Source organism: Myotis nattereri (assembly GCF_964212035.1).
Source record: "Myotis nattereri genome assembly, chromosome: 13".
NCBI lineage: Eukaryota > Metazoa > Chordata > Mammalia > Chiroptera > Vespertilionidae > Myotis > Myotis nattereri.
In genome coordinates, this window is record NC_138088.1 from 8,672,645 (window position 1) to 8,692,130 (window position 19,486).

General features: G+C 50.3%; 1 protein-coding gene across 12 annotated transcripts in view; it reads right to left on the minus strand.

The window, feature by feature from the left end:
• Positions 1-9,238: 9,238 nt before the first annotated feature.
• The window catches only part of RET (ret proto-oncogene), a gene marked incomplete at both ends in the record, with an annotated part of 47,923 nt that continues 37,675 nt past the window's right edge, over positions 9,239-19,486 (minus strand). For 6 of the 12 annotated variants that reach the window (XM_081105105.1, XM_081105106.1, XM_081105104.1 and 3 more), the window contains 6 exons: positions 9,948-10,783; positions 12,025-12,124; positions 13,195-13,332; positions 14,522-14,592; positions 18,363-18,485; positions 18,565-18,779. In XM_081105105.1, coding sequence (XP_080961231.1) covers positions 10,604-10,783; positions 12,025-12,124; positions 13,195-13,332; positions 14,522-14,592; positions 18,363-18,485; positions 18,565-18,779 — 827 coding nt within the window. Of the gene's footprint in view, positions 9,397-9,947; positions 10,784-12,024; positions 12,125-13,194; positions 13,333-14,521; positions 14,593-18,362; positions 18,486-18,564; positions 18,780-19,486 lie in introns of those variants that run through there. The other 6 variants (XM_081105114.1, XM_081105112.1, XM_081105111.1 and 3 more) reach the window with 2 other exon arrangements.

Below are 19,486 nucleotides of genomic sequence, written 5' to 3' on the forward strand. Positions count from 1 at the left end.
AGCAATCAAAAGGAATGGATGCACCCCCATCTTCATAGCTCAATTTACAATAGCTGAGATCTGGAAACAGCCCAAGTGCCCATCAGTAGAGAAATGGATAAAAAAGCTGTGGTACATTTATGCCATGGAATACTATGCAGCAGTAAAAAAGAAGAATATCTTACCCCTTGAGAGAGCATAAAGGTACCTGAAGAGTATCATGCTAAGTGAAATAAGTTAGTCAGAGAAAGATAAGTATCACATGATCTCACTCATACATGGAATCTAATAATTAACAAAATAAATTGATGAATGGAGTGGATCCAGAGACATGGAAGCATGGAATAGAGTGTGGAATCTTGGAGTGAAGATGGGGGGAGGGTTGTGGGTGGGAGGTAATCAACCAAAGAATTTGTATTCATATCTGCATAACCCAAGGACACAGACAATAGGGTGGTGAAGGCCTGGGGTTGGGGGGAGGGCAGGCTGGAGGGGATCAATAGGGGGAAAAAGGGGACATATTAATACTTTTAACAATAAAGACTGAAAAATAAATAAAAATTTTTATTATTTTGTATAAATAAAATTTCACTGACTTTGACTTCTCATACTTTACTTTTAAACCTGAGATTTTTTTTCACTTATTAAAAAAAGAGAAAGAAAAGAATGTATATTCTGCAGCTTTGGGGTGAAATGCTCTAAAAATATCAATTAAATTAATTTGGTCCAATTTGTCACTTAGGGCCACCATTTCCTTGTTCATTTTGTGACTGGAAGATCTAGCCATTGATATCAGTGGGGTGTTAAAGGCCCTTACTATGATTCTATTACTGTTGATCTCTCCTTTTATAGCCTTCAGTATTTGCTTTATATGTTTAGGTGCTCTGATACCTTGTTATGAATTGACTAAGTTCTCAGAAATTGGTTCTCTCCTCTGAGAGCCCAATTGATCAGGACTTCTGGAACCTGAAGACAGCTTCTCACTAGCCCCCTTCCCTAATCATTCATAACAACTAGAGCCATTTTGTCTATTCGTGTATGAGCAATCTCAAGCTGCCCTTGGAGTTTCGTGGGAACCATCCAAAAACCTATAGCTTATTAGTGCTATAGCCTTCCCTTGACCACGTGCAAAGACTTATCCTCCCCGTGATCTGCTGCAAAATTACTTAATGCTTCTTCTGGGCTCTTTTTAGGCTTACTACGTGGCCTCATGGTTCTCCTGCAGGACAGACATTACTACCAACTGAGAACTCAGCACTTATTAGCCAGTTGATTAACCTCTTATGAAATTCTATTGCTCTCCTTCTATTATTATCCACTGCCACAATACCCTGAATCCTGCTAGTGGAAGGAGGGGAGCCCTGTGATGATCTAACTTCAGATAATTAGGGACCTCTCTGTACCTCACTCAGATTTATTAGTTTCCCATTGAGAATCCTTACCTAATATTGTTTGTTGATACCTCAAAACTAAAGCTGGAAGTTATGAAACAGCATACATTTTCACTAAAGATCTCTTTTAGAATCTAGTCCTCTTATCTGAAGTAAAATCAGCCCAGATGGCAGAACCTATTGAATTTTTTAGCGCTTGTCAACTAAACAAAGAATAGACAGTAAACATATATACAGATAGCCAAAGATGCTTTTGTAGTAGTACATAAGTTTGGGATTTTAAATCTCTGACCAAAATGGATAGGAAGTTAAGCAACTTTCAGATGCACTCTATTTCCTAGAGAGTTGGCTGCAAGAAGAGATAATGTAGAAGCTAAAAGGAAATGTTCTAACAGATTATCCTGACAAATAAGGTCTTAACCAAGGTCATGACCAAATCCAAACCCTCCAAGGATAAATCTCTGCAGGGACTGAAAGACACCATTATAAAATACCCATGTTTAGTCCCTGATTCTGAAAAGGAAGAGTGGGAAGAATCTGACTGTGCTCTTCATTTACATAATCTGTGGTGCTCCCAAGATAGTTGCTTGGTAGCATCAGAGGAGTTCAAATGGATATTAGCTAAATTTCTCCCCCAAACTACTCATAGGGTATAAATTGATTACTAGCTTAAATCAACACTGGAAGAGAAGCTTTAAAGAGACCACAGGTTATTTTTGGGTCATGTGTCACCCGTCAACAACATAATCCAGGAAGAACTATAAAAGTGGGACATGGTCAGGAACCAGAATCTCACGGGCCCTTTCAACATCTTCAGATGGGTTTTATCTAGTTTACACCCTCCAAGGGATTTGAATATGTTTTAGATTTGCATGTGTCACAGAAACGAAACTTTATGGCATCTGTCCCTGGGTTCATGTTTACAACTAAAGAAGAAATCTGGAATTCCGCACAATTGGAAGGCTACTCCAATAGGCAACTTCAAACTGAAGATTCTCAGAGATCTTCTAAAAGCAACCAATCTTCAGAAGCAGACAGCTAACTCAAGACTTGTAGAATGAACACATGATCTAGGTTTGTGGACAACTTCTACCAAGATCCCTGTCTAATTTCTGTTTGTTTTTTAATGTTTGCATGTAACCATTCTTTCTATTTCCGATAGACCCCAGGTTGTCATTTACCAATAACTGGCCTTTTCCTCGCATGTCTCCTCTTTATGTAATTGTTAGGTCAGAATATACTAACGCTAATCCTAATAGTATTGTTAGATTATCCCAAACAGTATGCACGGCCTTAAATCTTACCAATTGCCATCCACCAAATCTTACCAATCACCAAACCTCCACAATGAAAACCTCTGGGAAATTCCAGTCTCATTGAAGATCCATTTGCAGTATCATGAACAAATTACTTTAAACAAGTTAACCTGTGACTTTGCTAGTATCCTGCTTTCCCAGAAAAAGAATCAATTGTTAGAGTCTACCAAGCACACCCTAAATTCAAATTCAACAACCTTCAGAGGGTGATGAGCCAAATACTTGTTTCCTATAAGATACCACTATGGGGTCCAAACATGTAACCAGCTGATGTAAGGCCTGGCTCTGGCCTTCTGTCAAGAACAGATTTCCCCCCTAGATCTCCATGTGTCCCTGCCAGATATCTTTAGTGGTTAGGATGCCTGGTTCTGTTTGCTTCAGACTAACATCTCATGCATGTAGGAATAGCATTTCAAAACTTGTCTGTACACAGAAGTCCTAATTCTATAAATCATCAAGGCTGAAAATTCAGATTCAGACACAAGCTCCAAAAGGAAGTCACCCTTAATTATTCAGTACTCTTCCTGGGGGGATTACTTGCTCATTGCTTAGCAGATTTCCATTGGTGGGAATTATATATATATCCTGTATAATAATGCAAATCGACTGAACAGCGGAACGACTGGCCCCTATGATGTGCACTGACCACCAGGGGACAGACGCTCAATGCAGGAGCTGCCCCCTGCCAGAACCGGGGCTCATGGCTGGTGAACACAGCAGTGGTACAGGAGCCTCTCCCGCCTCTGCCATGGCACTAAGGGTGTCTCAGGGGATGTCCGCCTGCCGGCTTAGGCCAGCTCCCCAGGCCTAAGCCGGCAGGCACACATCCCCCAAAGGGTCCCGGACTGTGAGCGGGCACAGGCTGGGCTGAGGAGACCCCCCACTCCAGTGCACAGACATCATGCACTGGGCCTCTAGTAGAATAATTATAAGAAACTTATCACTAACTCTGGAAAAAGTCATTAGTGGTACCATCTCTTCCCTAGGTGGAACACAGATCAATCCCAACTGTTTGGCATGACAATGATGGATGTTGCTCTAGATTTCTTGTTGGTTAGTCATGGTCTGTGCCAGTCCTAATACAATACTTGGATCCTCGAAACCAGGAAGGTGGAACAGGAGATATGATGCCTTAAGGCAAAAGCTACTTGGCTCTCTAAAGTGGATCTTTATGGCCTATATAGGACTTGTTCTTGGCTTGGGTTGGAGTTCTTGGTTCAAAGGACATTACAGGGATTATTAATTGTTCTTGTTGTTGTCATAGTGATCATGATATTGGTTTATGGCTTTCTATCCAGGGTCTGAAATGCTTCTGCACAGCCACTTTCTTGTCAGATGATCATTGTGATGATATAACAGAAAGATCAAGAAGACTTCATGATGTTGACCATGGAGATGACTGAATAATCAATCTTAAAGTGGTAAAGATCTGGATTTTTTACTTCCTTGAATTTTTCTTTTTTAAGTTTATCTTTACTGTTTAAAGTATTACAAACGTCATCGTTTTCTCCCCATTGGACTTCCTTGAAATTTTCAACCTACAAGCAAAAAAAAAAAAAAAAGACCAAATTTGGGAACGGAGAGACAGAATATGCAAACAGACAATGGCTAGACCACATATAACCAAAGAACTCTAACCCACAACCTTTGCAGTCATCAGCCGGAATCATCAAGACTTGGCCAACGACTGCTAGCTTCTCTACTTTGTGCTCCCATTTCCAACTCAAAACCAGCCTAAGAAAGCCAAATATGCTCCCCAGGTGAGTCACATGACATGCCCTGCTTCCAGTGACAGCCTCCCGCTTGGCCATGCCAACCCCCTCTGATGACAGCCCACCTGAGGCCTCCCACCTCCTTTTGTTTCCACGGACTCCTCTGCCTGCCTTGAGTGTCTGCCAAAATCAGAGTGGAGTCCCCTGCTAGAGCAAGTTCAGAGTAAGTAGCTCTGCTTGTTCTCACTTGGGTGGTCTTTATTTCTACAAAGCTAAGGATTATAGATCATCTGGCCTCTCTTTAAAAATACAACTTTCTCCCACAATACTTCTTTTAATGACTGTCTTGAGAGAGACCAGAATCTTCCTCTCCTCTGTATTATTCCTAGTCTTAAAAATCATTTCCTATAATCATCCCCCTGGCCCCCAGACATTCATGAAGTCTCCCAAACCCTTTGGGTGTTCCTGGCCTCTCAGGCCCTGTGGCCACAGAGCCTTCAAGAAAAATTTCAAGGTCTTTAAAACTCTCTGAAGAAAGGCACAAGCATGGAGCAAGTCCTATGACCTTGGTGAGAAGAGCCCCCAGGCCAGGGGCTGTGAGGCAGGCACTGAATGGGCTCCCTGCAGCCTCTGGACACAGTCCCTCGCCTCAGGTAGCAAGAGGCAGCTTTATGCTCTTCCTTCTCCGGGGCTAGGCCCTTCTCAACTCACAGGAATGACTTTCCTCTCCTTGGTGGGGAAATGACAAGTGCAGAAAGGGACTTGGGGTGGGGGCAGGTGAGAAACAAGAGCAGCCAAAAAAATATGGTTTACTTTGGTGCTATTTACAAATTAACAAAGATCAATTAAAACATGGACATTTCAAATGGACTATGCATTTTTATTCAAGAACTTGACAGTGTGGTGCATGGCAAATATTGTTTGTATTGAAGCATCAAATGACTTCCTTCTCAAAAAATAAATATTTTTCCTTTTTATATTTTCAGTTCTAGAATGCACTTTTCTTACCTTGCCTGTCCACATTTTGAACTTGAATTGTTCCTTGTCATCAGAAGGGATGCAGGATTATGGTCTTTCCTGGCGTGGCACAGAAGTCTTGAAGTCACAGTGGTGGGAGTAGTCTCAGATCATTGCCCTCTCCATGCTGCCTGGCCCAGCGTCCTGTGATGTCCACGTCCCTGCAGCCTGAAGCCAAATGGCCTCCCTGTCATGTTAGCTTGCCTGGGCTCCCGCTGAGAGATCTTGGTTGGCCAGGTCCTGTGTTTTAACACGTCAGAAACATCTGCAAAAGTATCTTGTCACTTGACAGGGCAATCGAAACCTGAGTCGCAAAGATTAACCGTGCTTTCTTTTGGGTGTTCGCAGTGTGCGCCCCATTAACTTGAGGAGTGAAGCTTATTCTCCCAGCTGTTAGACAACCACCCGCCCAGCCTGAGCCGCAGGACAGGGTAGCGTGCCTCAGATCGCAAACTTCTCTACCTACAGGTTCTGGTTTCGTATCACCTCAGCTAAGATAATCCTTCGTGGGAGTCCTAGCTTCCGAAAGAGGTGGGGGACTCTACACAGTTCTAATAGGCCATCCAGGCTGCAGAGTTGGAGAAGGGATGGGGACAGGGCAGGCAGGATCAGTGGCGGGGCACTTCTGTATGTAATGGCCCAGGAGCAGAGGGTAAACTCCACACGTGCCTTTATGCTGAGATGCACCCCATGCTGCACCTGCAGATCCACTCTCACTGCATCTCCCAGGGCCATAGAATTTAGGCATTTCCCAGAACCGCCCTAAACACCACCAACTAAATACCCTTTGTGTGTGTATGTTGGAGGAAGGAGAGAAAGCCATTTACTGTGTGTGTATATGTGTGTGTGTGTGTGTGTGTGTGCAGTGTGGATTATACTGCAAGAAACTGTGCTTTTCCTTCAAATTTTCTTCTATGTGTAAAGTATTTGTCCAAGTCCTTTTCTTAGACATTGTATTCAACATTTGCACCCAAATAAGCTGGCCTTGTGGTGGGAAGGGATTGTTTGTGGAGGCTGGCGGAGAATGTGCTTTTTAAGAAAAATAAACCAGAGACAAATGAAAAAATAAACCAGACAGAAACTCCTTGGTCATGTAAAGGGGTGTTTAGTATGTTAGTATTCACTTTCCTTGTCATGGGTTTCTAAACATGCAGAGGTAAAGGCTGTAGCAAATAACTGAGCCCTAGAAATTAGGTTTATTTCCAGTCCCTGTCGTCCAGATTGAAGAAGAAACTGAGAGCAGACTCAGGCCCTGGGGCGAGCAGCTGCAGTGCCCGGGACGTGGGCAGCCCCCGGGTAAGGCACAGGGAGTCCGTGTGTGCACACGCCTGACCCAGCAAGTGACACAGGCCCTCGGCAACCACACGTAAGATTTATGGTGGCAACAACTTGTGTTTGCTGACTGACCCACTCGTTACCAGGAACTTTGAGGAGGAGCTCATAGAATTTCTGCACAGTCCAACGGGAGGATGGAAACAGAAGCACTTGGTATATTAAACTTCAAAGTGCTTCGGGGCATAATTTCCCCTCCAACTTCCAATGGACTTTCAGTCATGACTATGCATTTTACATCCTCTCTCCCAGAACTGTCCAACTCCAGCCTCAAGAAACCAGGGGCAAGCGCATTGCCAGGGAACCATAAACACCTGAACGTGGCCTTGGCTGCTGCTCTATTCTTGGGAAGGAAACCTGAAGGCAGGGGTTCTTTGAATAGCGGGACTGGCTGAATTTTCAAGTTACTGTCAATGTGCCTGTTCACCTACATATTGTGCAAGACAAGTCCCTAAGACCACCCAGAGCCTCCTGACCTTCCACCACTGTGAGCTCCCCAGGGGCTACCCCAACAGATTCCCTTGTGACACTTTAATCCTTGCACTGCAACTTCCAAATAAAAAACCTGATGTTTCCAATTAGGCAGTTAAATAGAGGAAAGAAGTTTACACATTTTATGATATATGATTTTATTTACATAACTAAAATTATTTTCTTAGTCACCTTGATTTACAAAAACAAATGAACACGGTATGGTTTTAATAACCTTTCATAAATAGATTTTACAAATTTTCATAACTGACAGATTGCTACTTAATACTCAGTAACACTTAAATACTTAGTAACTTCTGCATATATGCATGAAAATTCTGAGAGGACTAGTAGGCACGAGTACTTTTATAACTCAGGACTAGACAATTAGGTTATTAGTCAAGGATTAATTCCCCATCACTGGGTCAGCCACTGGCTCGGAGTCCTCACCCTGCTAACAAACCTGCTATAGCAACTCACTGAGTAGGCATTTTTAATAATCTGAAAGTGAACCCTTAGTTAATAAGACTAGCATTAAGCATGTCTGAAACCATAAACTCCCAACGAGATATTGGTAAAAGAACTGATAGGGCATCTGAAAAATGGCTCCAGCTTCAGCTGTGTTAGTCTCCAGTAAGTGTTTTTCCAGCTTTCTCCGGGTGTGTACCCAGCGCACACCATGAGGCTCCAACACATACTCAGCCGAGCCTTCTTGGCTGCAAAAACGCTGTTGATGTTACTGCTTTTATGCAATGCCTCTAAAACACAGTCTTGTAATAAACCTACAGGTAAGTCCCTCTCCGCTGCTTTCCATCCCAAGGCCAGGCAGTGTTTGGTAACCGATCCTCCCCTGGGAAGTTGTGCTGAGACAAACAGAAGAGCCACCAGGACTTTCCAAAAGCTCCCCCTCCCCCCAAGCTGGGAGGAGCGCGGTGTCTGTGACCACAAACAGGCAGAGAAGAATGACAAGCTTATGAGTCATGGTCAGAATCTAAGAAACAAAAATGTCTTGCTATAGCAGCATCAAGTGCACACACAGGAAGAGGAGATACACGTACTTTTCCACACAAGCTCTATAAGAGCCAGAACACTGTCTCTTCCTCATCAGAACAGAAATCAGAGGCTAGGTGGTCCTTGGTCATTGTCAATGCTACTTCTAACATAACTAGCTGAACAGGCCCTTGTATGCTGAGCACCAGCTCCGCCCATGCCTGAGGTGTGAGATGAGCCACTGCTTTCTGGTGCTGCGCATGAAGTGGATGGAAGGCTGGGGTGGGCTCCCAGCTGCCACCTCTCTGCCTGGACTGGAGGCCACTCCACAAGCACCCCCCCCCCATACTGTTCTAGACCAGGAAGTGACCAGTGACAGGGCAAATGTGTCTCTGAGCTCTCTCCCGACACCCCCTGTCTACACAGCAAATATGGCATCAAATCTCTCCATTGTGCTAATCTAAGAATCATTTTAATCATGATAAAAAAATCAAATGTCTTCCTAAGAAAACGTTTTCTTTTAATTAAAAAAAAAAAAATCCTCAGGATCCCAAATCCTGAGCCCAGGGCTGTGCCAAGACCCCTTCTCCCACACCAGCCCCGGCAGGTTTTGACACCAACACTCGGCCTTGCCAGGCTCCCATTCTCAACACCGTCAGGTCCTTTGGGCCAGTTTTGTCCTTGCTGCCTTTGTGGGGGGCAATGGGGGGGGGGAGCGTGTGCTTCATGTGTACATCTCGTTGCCTTGTTGGGTGGCAACCAGGAGAATCAAACAGATCAGGTAGTGAGTGAGGGACCCGAACGTGTGAGCACAGAGCACGGTGATCCCTGATGAACAGACCAGCACCAGAGCTGCCGAGGGCTGCAGAGGAGGAGGGACCTACACACGGGACCGGGACTCCCATCCAGGGCGCGGCGTCTGCTGGGAGGGAAAAGCCGCCAGCCAGTGGGAAGGGCACAGTGAGGGGCCGGTGGGCCATCTCGGCAAGCGTCCTCTCCTTTTGAGTCCATTACCTTTCACAAAGAAATGTTAACTATCAACCGAGTCCGTTAATTGTGCCGCTGAGGGTGAAACCATCCAGTTAGCATATACACTATCATTGGCATAGCGTGGGCACCCAGTGCTAGTGCCATCGGCTCTCGTGAGTGGTACAGGACTCTCCTCAGGCCAGTTCGGGTCTGACATGCCTAAAAATGAAAACAGATCATTTGCTCTGCACTGAAGAACCCACGCTTCATGTGCAGACAGTAAGGGCTTGGCAAAACTCCCTGTGCCAATTACACGAATGGTCTCCTGCTCCAGGTTTGCAAAGCACGTGCTCAGGGGAACTACCACGAGCTCTCCTGGTAACTGGCCAGACGTGGCCAGTTTTAACTTTTATAAATTTCAAACTCTCAGATCTGACATATATTTGCCGACCTCTTTAGCTCGTTTTCTAAGGCAGCGGGAAGCATCAGCTCATCGCTGTGCTCAGTGGCTTACGGCAGCGGGCAGCTTCCATAAAAAGTTCTCGGACGGAAAGCCTGTCTTCCCCCCAAGTCTAGCCTGGAGGAGAGGGTCTTCCAGATCAACAGTGCACACAGGGGAGCCCACAGCGGCGCCAGGACAGAGGCACGTAGCACCAGACCCCAAGCCAGCGAGGAATCGAGTGACTCAGGAGGCATGCAGAGGGAACACACTCAGCTGAAAAATGCTTGAAACGCCAAGATTTCAAAAACAATCAATGATGAGGTTAGAAAACAGGAAAAATTTCAAGTATTTAATTGAAGACAAAAGAAGGAGTTTTGGCAAGAACCGTATTTACTGTCCATTGCGAGACCACAGCACCACAGACTACGTTCTTCCAGAAGCATCTGCTCTAGCTTTCAGCGCTGACTTCGTAAGTGACAGCCGTCATGACAGTGGGTAACGCAAAGGATGTGAAAACAGCTGCCTGCGTGTGCCCTCCCGGTGCTGGCCTGTGGCTGGGCACCCCGCCCACCCAGACAGGGTCTGGGGCCACTGGCTGCGCTCCGTGCAGGCGCGTGCTGCTGGCTCCTCCTTTCTCAGTCAAACGCCTCCCCAGTTTGGGTAAGTGTGTTCCAGTAGTTAAATTACAAGTACTGTGACTTGATGCCCACCCCAGAAATGACTTATTCATCATAGTCTCAGCGTCCCCTGAGTGTTCTGCCCTGCGCTCTTTATCATCTTAAATTGCTGGGCAGTGTAGTAATTACACTTATTTTCACATCCTTTAAAAAAAACATAGTTGCAAAAATGCCTGAATGTCAACGGATGCAAACTCAGACATTACAAATAAAAAGGTTCAGAGTGGACTTTGGCTTCATTCAGACCAGAGAGACTCTTTAAAAAGCATTCCAGAGAGTAAGGATAGTGCAGAGAGGAACAGAGTCGCTAGAATCTAGTAAATGCATGTGAAATTCTACCATAGAGTTTGTTTTCAATCCACGTGGAGGGGAGGGTTCGAGGGAGGGGAGCATTATTACAGTCCACCAGGGGCATCTCCTCTTCCGAGAGGCCGTCATCGTAAAGCAGGGAGTCGGACGGGGTGGACGCGGCCAGATCCAAGTAGTCCTGGAACAGAGAGATGGCTGGTCACCACTCCCCCCACATGTGCCACGAAAGACATGCCCCTGGGCAGAAGCCCTGGCCTTGTCCCATCCGATGCCAGTCAACGGGCTTCTCCAGGAGACCTGAGCCCCTCACCAGATTGCCAGCTCTGAGGTCCCCCAGCAGCTGCATCACCTGGCCCTGTCCCATAGTCCTCACTGCCTCCCCCCCCCCCCCCGCTAGAAAGTCGCCTCCCGGGGGGCAGGCATGTCCTCCGTTATTGTTCTGGCCCTATCTAGGCAGCGTGCAGCACCGCCCTGGTGAAACGTGTGGAGAACAGCCCCAGCGCTTTCCTGCCTGCTCCTCAGCGCTGTCCCAGGAAGGCCGCCTCGGCATCGCTGTCACTTTTTTAGGGGGACCCTGCGTAGCTCAAGTGATACACTGATGCTAGGTTTCACTACAAATGGCCTCCACCACGCATCTTACTTTTCCCGTCTGAAGAAATTACAACTGTTGGTGAACGTGTACATGTGAGGATGAACGTCGATGGAAACACCACGAGGGCAGGGCCTGTGCGTGTTTCTTTACTTGCGTTTCCATGATCTAAGACGGAATAGGGTGCAGAGCCATTGCTCCATAAATATTAGTTGAAACTTTCTTGACTTTCTCATTTTCCTACAGAGTTTAAACTGAAGGCACATGGCTGAATGTGGCCTCTCAGATCTGTTTTGTTTGGCCCACTGAACTTTTGAAAATGTAAATGAGTTGCCAACATTCAAAACTGGGAAACGTAGCATAAAAATCCCTTAAAACTCAGAAGACCTGACACACTGGAATTCATTTCCCAACAGGTCACATGCGGCTACAACAAGGGTCCTTTAGAGGGGCTGGTGTGCTACTCCCTAGTCCGTCCCTCAGCTGGGCCCCTCCGAACATCTGCATTGAGGACACTCATGTCAACTTTTCCCTGTGATTTTGTTTGGCTTTGGAATATTTCTCTCATACACCTGTCTTTGGAGAGCTCCTCCAGGTGCCATTCTAAAAATCTCAGTGTCTTCATGATTTGAAAAGAAGCCCAAGGGACCTGGTGCCCTCCGTGGTCAGCAAGCCCTCTCCCCTGCATAGCCTCACTCTGCCCCTGCACAGGGACCTCCGGGGATCCGAGTTGGGCCTGGAACGCTTCCCCCCAACCCCCACTTCCCACCTCCCACCGCCATGTCCAGCCCGTTGGTGGCCCACACTGGGCATCTGCTCTAGGTACTCACCCTTCTCTTAACCATCATCTTCTCCAGGTCTTTGCTGATGTCGGCAAACACCGGCCTCTTGTCTGGCTCCTGCTTCCAGCACTGCAGCATCAGGCTATACCTGGTGGGAAGAGCAGACAGGCAGCTATGACCCAGCAAGGACCACCTGTCACAGCCACCACACCCAGCACAGTGCCGGGGCCTGGGGGGCTGTTCCTGAGCCCCAAAGCAGTTTCTGCATCATTGACATCCTTCTGAGCTGGGCCAGGGTGAGGGGTCATCGGGGCTCAGGGTGCCCAGCACTGTAAGCTTCCTTTCCCTTGAGGGAGATTTGTTTTCAAGTCCTTTCAAAGACACTGGAAGCTAGCAAACCGTGCCCACTATGGTGGCTGAGTGGGCAATGCCAGCCCTTCACACTCTTCTGAAGGTTGAACTAGGTGGAGACACACAGAAAGGTCTGCCAACCAGCCACTCACACCTCTGCCTTACACCTTTACCACTCCTTGAAACCACAGCTGCAAGGCCCCCAGGGCTGCCGTGTGTGGAGTGCTGGGCCAGCTGGCTGCCAGCCTGGGCTGCAGGGAGGTGTAGCCACTCACTCTTTTAGCTCTGGGCTGGGCACGTGGCACGGGCACGCGGACTTTGTGGAATAAACATACCAGCCTGTGTCTGCACGCAGACAGCTCCTTCCTCATGTGATCTCCACCCGCATGTGGGAGTAGGACCTCCGTGCGTGAAGGCTGTTGCTTGGGCTGATGTCTGGGTGCTGCTGGCCTACCCCCTGCCTACCCTTGCCCCTCCACTTGGGCACTCCCCAATGTGTGCCCCATGGGCCAGTCTGAACTACCTGCCCCTCTCCAAGTGACCTGCAGGCACAGGTGTCTGGCCTTGGGCTCAGCTGCTTAGTCTGATCTCATCCATCCCATACCCTCTGCGGGGCTCAGCTCCCCCTCATCCTTGTAGGTCCCCCAGGAAGCCCACCCATCCCCAGTGGAGTTGGATCCTCAGCATCTGCTGCCATGGGGTTCTGTGGCTTCTGCCCTGTCATGCTCTCCTTGTCACTACCCACCCCCCAGCTCACCGCAGACTGGCGCCCAGGCTGCTAGGAGAGGAGGAAGAGTGTCTGTGCCCCGCCCCGCCCAAACCCCGTGCCTGTATGAGGGAGGCGGGGCCCAAGCAAAGCCTGCTCACATCTCCTCGCTGCAGTTGTCAGGCCTCTCCATCCGGTAGCCCGTCTTCAGAAGGTTGAAGAGCCGCTCAGGAGGAATCCCAGGGTAGGGGTTGCCCCCCAAGGTCACAATCTCCCACAGCAGGACACCAAAGGACCACCTACGGAAAGCAAGACAACCAGTGAGTGGCTGCACCACGTCTGCCCTGCCTTCTGGGGAGCTCAGACATCTGTCCCCTCAGCAGCTGCGGGCCCATCAGCCCAGAGCCCCCTCTGCCACCTGCAGAGAGCAGGTCTCAGCCTGGGCCCCACCGCAGCAATGGATGCAGGATGGAGTGGGGATAGCCTGCCCCGCCCCTGCTGCTGCGAGGCTTCCCAGCTCAGCCCCCACACCCGCGGGGGCACTGGGAGCCCAGGCAATGGGTCACTGAGGCATCAGAGATGGCCCAGAGCCGCCCAGCAAGTGCAGCAAAATGCAGGCTCGACCCAGGCCACGGGCCCAGGTTCCCAGCACACTTCCTCCACCTTCTCTGTGTGCTTGGAATTCTCCTAAGTCTTAGAAAGAAAAAAAGCACGGCTATAAGAAAACACTTAACTGCGAGGGAGAATTTACTGTAAAGTGGGAACAGAATCGTATCACCAAACAGCATTACCACATGAGCCCACTCACAGGGATGGGACGCAAACACCTGCACACCTGAGGCCACGCTGTGAGCCAGTGGTGACTCGGGGCGGGTGGGGTCCTCCTGACTCAGTCTCTTCATGCTTTACTTTCAATTTCCCAGTTGTCTTATGCTCAACTTCCCAAATCAGGAAGCAGTTGTTTAAAACCGTAAGAACAGCCCACGCTGTTCAAGAGGCGCACGTCTTGGTGACAGAGCACTTAGTCAAAACGCCTGCTGTGTCTTTGAAAACTATCCCGTCTGTAATTTGACTGGAAGACTGAGTTTGGTTCTCACCTTTGAGCAGTTTGGAGCACACTGAACTTACTCGAGGCCATGCCCACCTGTGGGTGGGAACCAGTCCTGCTCAGGCCCACAGGAGGGAACTGTTGGGCTGGGCCTGTGTGTCACTAAGATGCCCACAGGAGGGAGGGGAGAGGGGGAAGGCCAGGGGGATGTGCAGCCACTGCTCACTGCTCTCATGGATGTTACTGCTGCTTTCAAAACTACTGCCTGGGCCCTGGGCACTGGCTAAGTGAAGGCACGAAGCTCCCTCAGGCTGGGGAGTCACTGCTGATGCTTGGCACAAGCTGACAGCACTCAGGGCCAGCATTGTTCCAGGCTAGCTGCCCACTCAGGGGGCATAGTCCCCTTCACACGTAACCCAGGAAGGCACACCCACACTTACACATCACTCTGGGTGGTGTAGATATGATCAAACAGGGACTCAATTGCCATCCATTTGACTGGAATCCGGCCCTAAAGAGGGATCGAAAGAAGGGCATTAACATTGCTGGGAACTGGAGGGGAGTGTGCAGGAGGGTGTGGCCCTGTCTCAGGCACTTCCAGCTCTGGGGGATGCTGAGTAATGACACCAGAATGCTCCCAGGTACAGAACTGGCACGCAGCTTCAGAGGGCCGGGGTCCAGCCTGGCCCTCCTGGGCACAGCTGAGATGCCAGGGGGAGTCAGCTGGCTTGCCCACAGATACACAGGCCTGCTTGTCAAGCACCACATTCCTGCTGAGAAGGAACCCAAGGAATTGATACCAAGCCCATGCTAGGTCCCCTACGGCCATATCTGGGGAGCTCTGTGGTGCCCCAGTGGGTGCTGCCCAGCTGGTGGGCCAAGAACACCATCCAGCAAGATCTGCCCTGATGTCTGAGGATGAAGGACTTTGGGAAACCAGCACTTCTATCTTGGGAGTTCTGATGGAAACCAACACACTAACTGCCCTTCTGGGCAGCGTCAAGGAAGGAATCCGTTTATGGGCCTGGAGGCTGGTTTTTGCCTCGTTTTATGCCAGGGCCCTTTCAGCATCCTCTGGAAGAGTACCCCTCACTGCACAGGTGCTGGGGTCGGTCAGACCTAACAAATCCCTTGAACTGTCCTCATTGTTTTGGATTCTTTCTTTCTTTCTTTGGGTGCTCTGATTGGGTGCTTTCTGCTACCTTGTCTTCCAAATGACTGATGCGATCCTCTGCTTCAGGTAATCCAGTTGATTCCATCTAATGCATTACTTTTAGTTATTGCATTCTCCATTTCTGACCGGTTCTATGATTTCTATCTCCTTTTTAATGTTTCCCATCTCTTTGTTGAAGTTCTCGCTGAGACTACCTCCCCCAAGCTCATTGGGCATCCTTATGACCTGTGTTTTGAACTCTGCATCTGGTAGAGCGCTAGTTTTGGTTCTGGAGTTTTGTTCTTTCATTTGGGATGTGCTGCTTTGTCTCCTCATTTTGGCTGTCTCCTGTGTTTGTTTCTACGTATCAGGTGGATCTGCTATGTCTCCCGGTCTTGGCAGAGTGGTCTTCTGTAGCAGGTGTCCTGTGAGGCCCAGTGGCACAGTCCCCTGGTTCACCTGAGCCGGACGCTCTCAGGGCGTCCCTTCCGTGGGTTGTGTGCCCTCCTGTTGTAGTTGAGTCTTGACTGCTGCTGGCATGCCAATGGTGGGACTGACCCTCATGCTGACCGGCTGTGAAGACTGGCCATGATAGTGGACAAGCGGTTGTGTGAAGCTGACCCCAGGAGTGAGATTGGCTGCAGTGGGGCTCAGACCCCTGCCAAGTCCACCTTTTGGGTGTGATGTCTGTAGTGCCAATTGGGGGGTGTTCTGGAGTGGTCTGAAGCCAGCCACCAGGTGTGTTGGTTTTGGAGCCTCCTGGGAGGGGCTCCAGGCCAAGGTCAGCTGCTGCCTGTATCTGGCCTGGATCACCTGGAAGGGGCTACAAAGTTGATTTTTGGTTGGTAGTTGCCTGTTCTGGGCTTGGAAGCACCTGGGTTATGCTGCGAACCAAGGCTGGTTACCACTAATGCCAGGCTTGGGGCTGCTTAACGAACAGCACAACAAGGCCAGATGCTTCTTGTTTGGGGTTTGTGGGCCTTTGATTTTAGAAAATTCCAGTGTGAGCCCAGGCTAACGGCTTGTGGATTAGCCTCCGAAAGAGGTTCGGCCGGGCAGGGTGAGAGAATCATCAGGTGGAGTGATTCATGGAGACTCAGAGACTCAGTGCCCGGCTGCACTCGCAGGCTGGATTGGAGGAGGGCTCGACTAAGCAACAATGGCGCCTGCAGGCACTTTGCTCCAGGGGAGAGCTGCCCCTCCAGCCTTTGCCCGAAGCCGGATAATCCAGTTCCTCCCTGTTTGTCCCTGGCATTTCCCCATTTTTCGAGCTGCTGTCCATTTGCTGGAGCTCAGGGAAGTGTTTGTGAGCGAGTGAGTCTGTGCTTGGGCCCTTTAAGAGGACACCTGGGTCTACAGCAGCCCTCCGTCTCACCTGGACAGAATCCCCATCGATTTTCAGAGCCAGCTGTTGTGGGGACGCCTCTTCCTGGCACTAATGATCCAGGCTGGTGAGCCTGGTGCAGGGCTGGGCCCTCACTCCTCAGGGGTCCCCTCTGCAGCCAAGACATCCCTCCCAATTTGTAACTGCCACACATGGGCGTGGGACCAGCCCTTTTCCTGTCTCCACCCTCCCTCCTACCAGTCTCAACGGGGCTACTCCTTTAGACCCTTGGTGATAGTTCTGTTCATCAGCTAGTCTTCAGGCGGTTCTGAAGGGTGGTGTTCTGTAACTTGGCTGTAGTGCAGATGTGGTAGTGGGAGGAGGCGAGCAGAATGCGCCTGCTCTGCCATCTTGACCAGAAGTGACCCCAATGCCACTTGACAGAGAGCTTTCCAGTAGGTAAGTCTTGAGGCAGAAATCAATTTTAAAATGTGCGCAGTGGATGTTAATGCAGCATTTACTGTGGCTCCTTTTTCTTTAAGCATCCTGTAGGACGCACGCCCTTGACGAAGTGTGACTGTCTCTGGGGCAGGCGCTTGTAACAACGCTGCCTGCAGCCTGTGCTCCCGGGCCGTGTTTGAACCCCTTGTGCTTCTCTGCTCGGCGGCACAGGGCCTTCTTGGAGGATCAGGGCAACAACAGGAAGGCTCTGTCCACATCCCTTCACAGGGTGGGGGCAGCCCCTCCACTTCCCCTTGGGCAGTACTGAGATGCGCTGTCACAACGGAAACCCAGCAAAAACGAAACACCGTCCTCACAGCCTGGACCACAGGGGCTCCCACCCTCAGGGTGACGCTGTGTGCGGCTGCTCTGTGTGCTACTCTTTTCTGAGCGGCGTCTGTTCTGCACGTCGGGGCAGCTGTGACTCCTGAAGGGCCTGTGAGCTGAGCCCGTCTGGTCTGCTGGAGGGAGGCTGCAGGAGAGGGGCTCAGCGGGCAACACAACGAAGGGGCCCACGACCAATGCCACAGGAAGGCGCGCCAGGCCAGGAACCAGATCTCCCCAGAGGGGCTCCGACCACCGACTTCAGAGATTGGGAGGATGCGCAGTGAATTTCAATGCAGTGTTTACTGTAACCCTTTTTCTTTAAAGCAACCTTTAGGATTCATGTCCTTGATGAAGTCTGTTTCCAGGACACGTGTTTGTAACAGCGCTGCCTGCAGCCTGTGTTCTCGGGGGCCCGTGTTTGAACTTTTTAGCTGTTTCGAGGATGACCCTGTGCTAAGTCTCCAGACCCTCTCTCGGGCCCTCCTTGAGCCTCCCAACTCACCCAGGCTCCCAGGCTCCCGTCCCAGGGAACCTCCACCTGTGACATGCTTCGTGCCTTTCTGCAAAGAATGGCCACACCACTCTCCTCTGCCAAAGAGCTAAGTTACACAGGACGGAAACAGGGACCTTCATTGCGCAGAAGGGAGGGGGACACTGCAAAGAGGATGGCTATTTCCGCAGCATTAGGAGGCCTTCGAAAGGGACAGTGACGAAGAGCAAGAGAAGCTTCGGCACCCGGCTCTCGGCAGCCAGCCCCGAAGGCCAGGTGCGGGTGTGGCCCTCCGGAAGAGGAGCAGACTCCGGGATCAGCCCTGCACAGGGTCTCTGGAGACCCAAGATCAGGGAAGGATTTGGGGATGAGGGCTAGAAGTTTATACTCTAAAAATCTGCTTTATCCTCTCCACCCCGTGGGCACCCTGCCTGCTGCCCCCACCACGCCCGGGGTCTCAGGCCAGCACACCCCAAGACCTGGTACCTTGCTCCTCTTCACATAGGAATCCTCTTCATACACATCCCGGGACAGACCAAAGTCTGAAATCTTCATCTTCCGCCCCTCGGCTACAAGGACGTTTCTGGCTGCTAAGTCCCGATGGACGAGCTGCAAGGAAGACATAGCAGGGACCCCTAAAACTCAGGCCCACCAAGGCAGTGGGGGTGCGGGCTGGGGCAGCACACACCTTCATCTCGGCCAGGTATCGCATCCCCCGTGAGATTTGCCAGGCGAAGGAGATGAGGTCACCCATGGTCAGGGCCCGCTCGTCCGGGTTGTCCAGGTAGCTGGAGTTGCGGCTGCCTCTGCTGCCAACGTAGCCGGGCCCCACCTTGCGGCTCTCTCGCAGGAAGCCCCGAAGGGAGCCGTACCTGGCATATTCCACGATGAGGAGAAGCGGCCCTGGGGGCAGAGGGGGCTGTGGGCTGGCTGCCTACCAGGCCTGGGCAGACGAAAGTCAAGCTAGCTCTGGGTGCCCCACACAGCACGGGAAGGAGGGCATGCAGGCCCCCTCAGGGCAGCTCTGCAGAGGGACACAGCCCTGTTCTGCTGGCAGCTCCAGGACTTAAGTCCCAGCTCATTCTCACATCACTTGCTCTCTCTCTCTCTCTCTCTCTGTGAGGCCCACACTAAGCCGCTGCCTGGGTGGTTGAGCATGATCTTATCCCAGGGCGCCCAAGGTAGGCAGCTCCTGCACTCAGTGCCTCCTGGGGGTGCATCCCTTGCTGCTGGCACAGCATGGTCTGGGAGTGACTGACGGAGGCAGGGTCTGATCACACATGGCCCACCTGCTTTCTGCTCCTGCCTGCTCTCAGCAGCTCCTAGGCCTGAATTCTGCTGGCACTGACCAGCATCCCTGCTGCCCTTGCCCTGTTGGCTCCGTCCCCTCACACCCCCAACACACATGCACACACGTGCACACACAAACAATGAGAGCCCCTGGCGGCTGGCCTCTGGTGTCTTTAGGTGACACATGGTGACAATGCCTTTGTCATGCAGGGCTGGGGTCACCTGGAGATCATCGAATGCCTAGTTCCCAGTAGATGCCTAGGAGGCACCATCCACTTCTGGAATTCCTCCCTGGGGGCTCTGCCTGGAGCAGGGTGCCA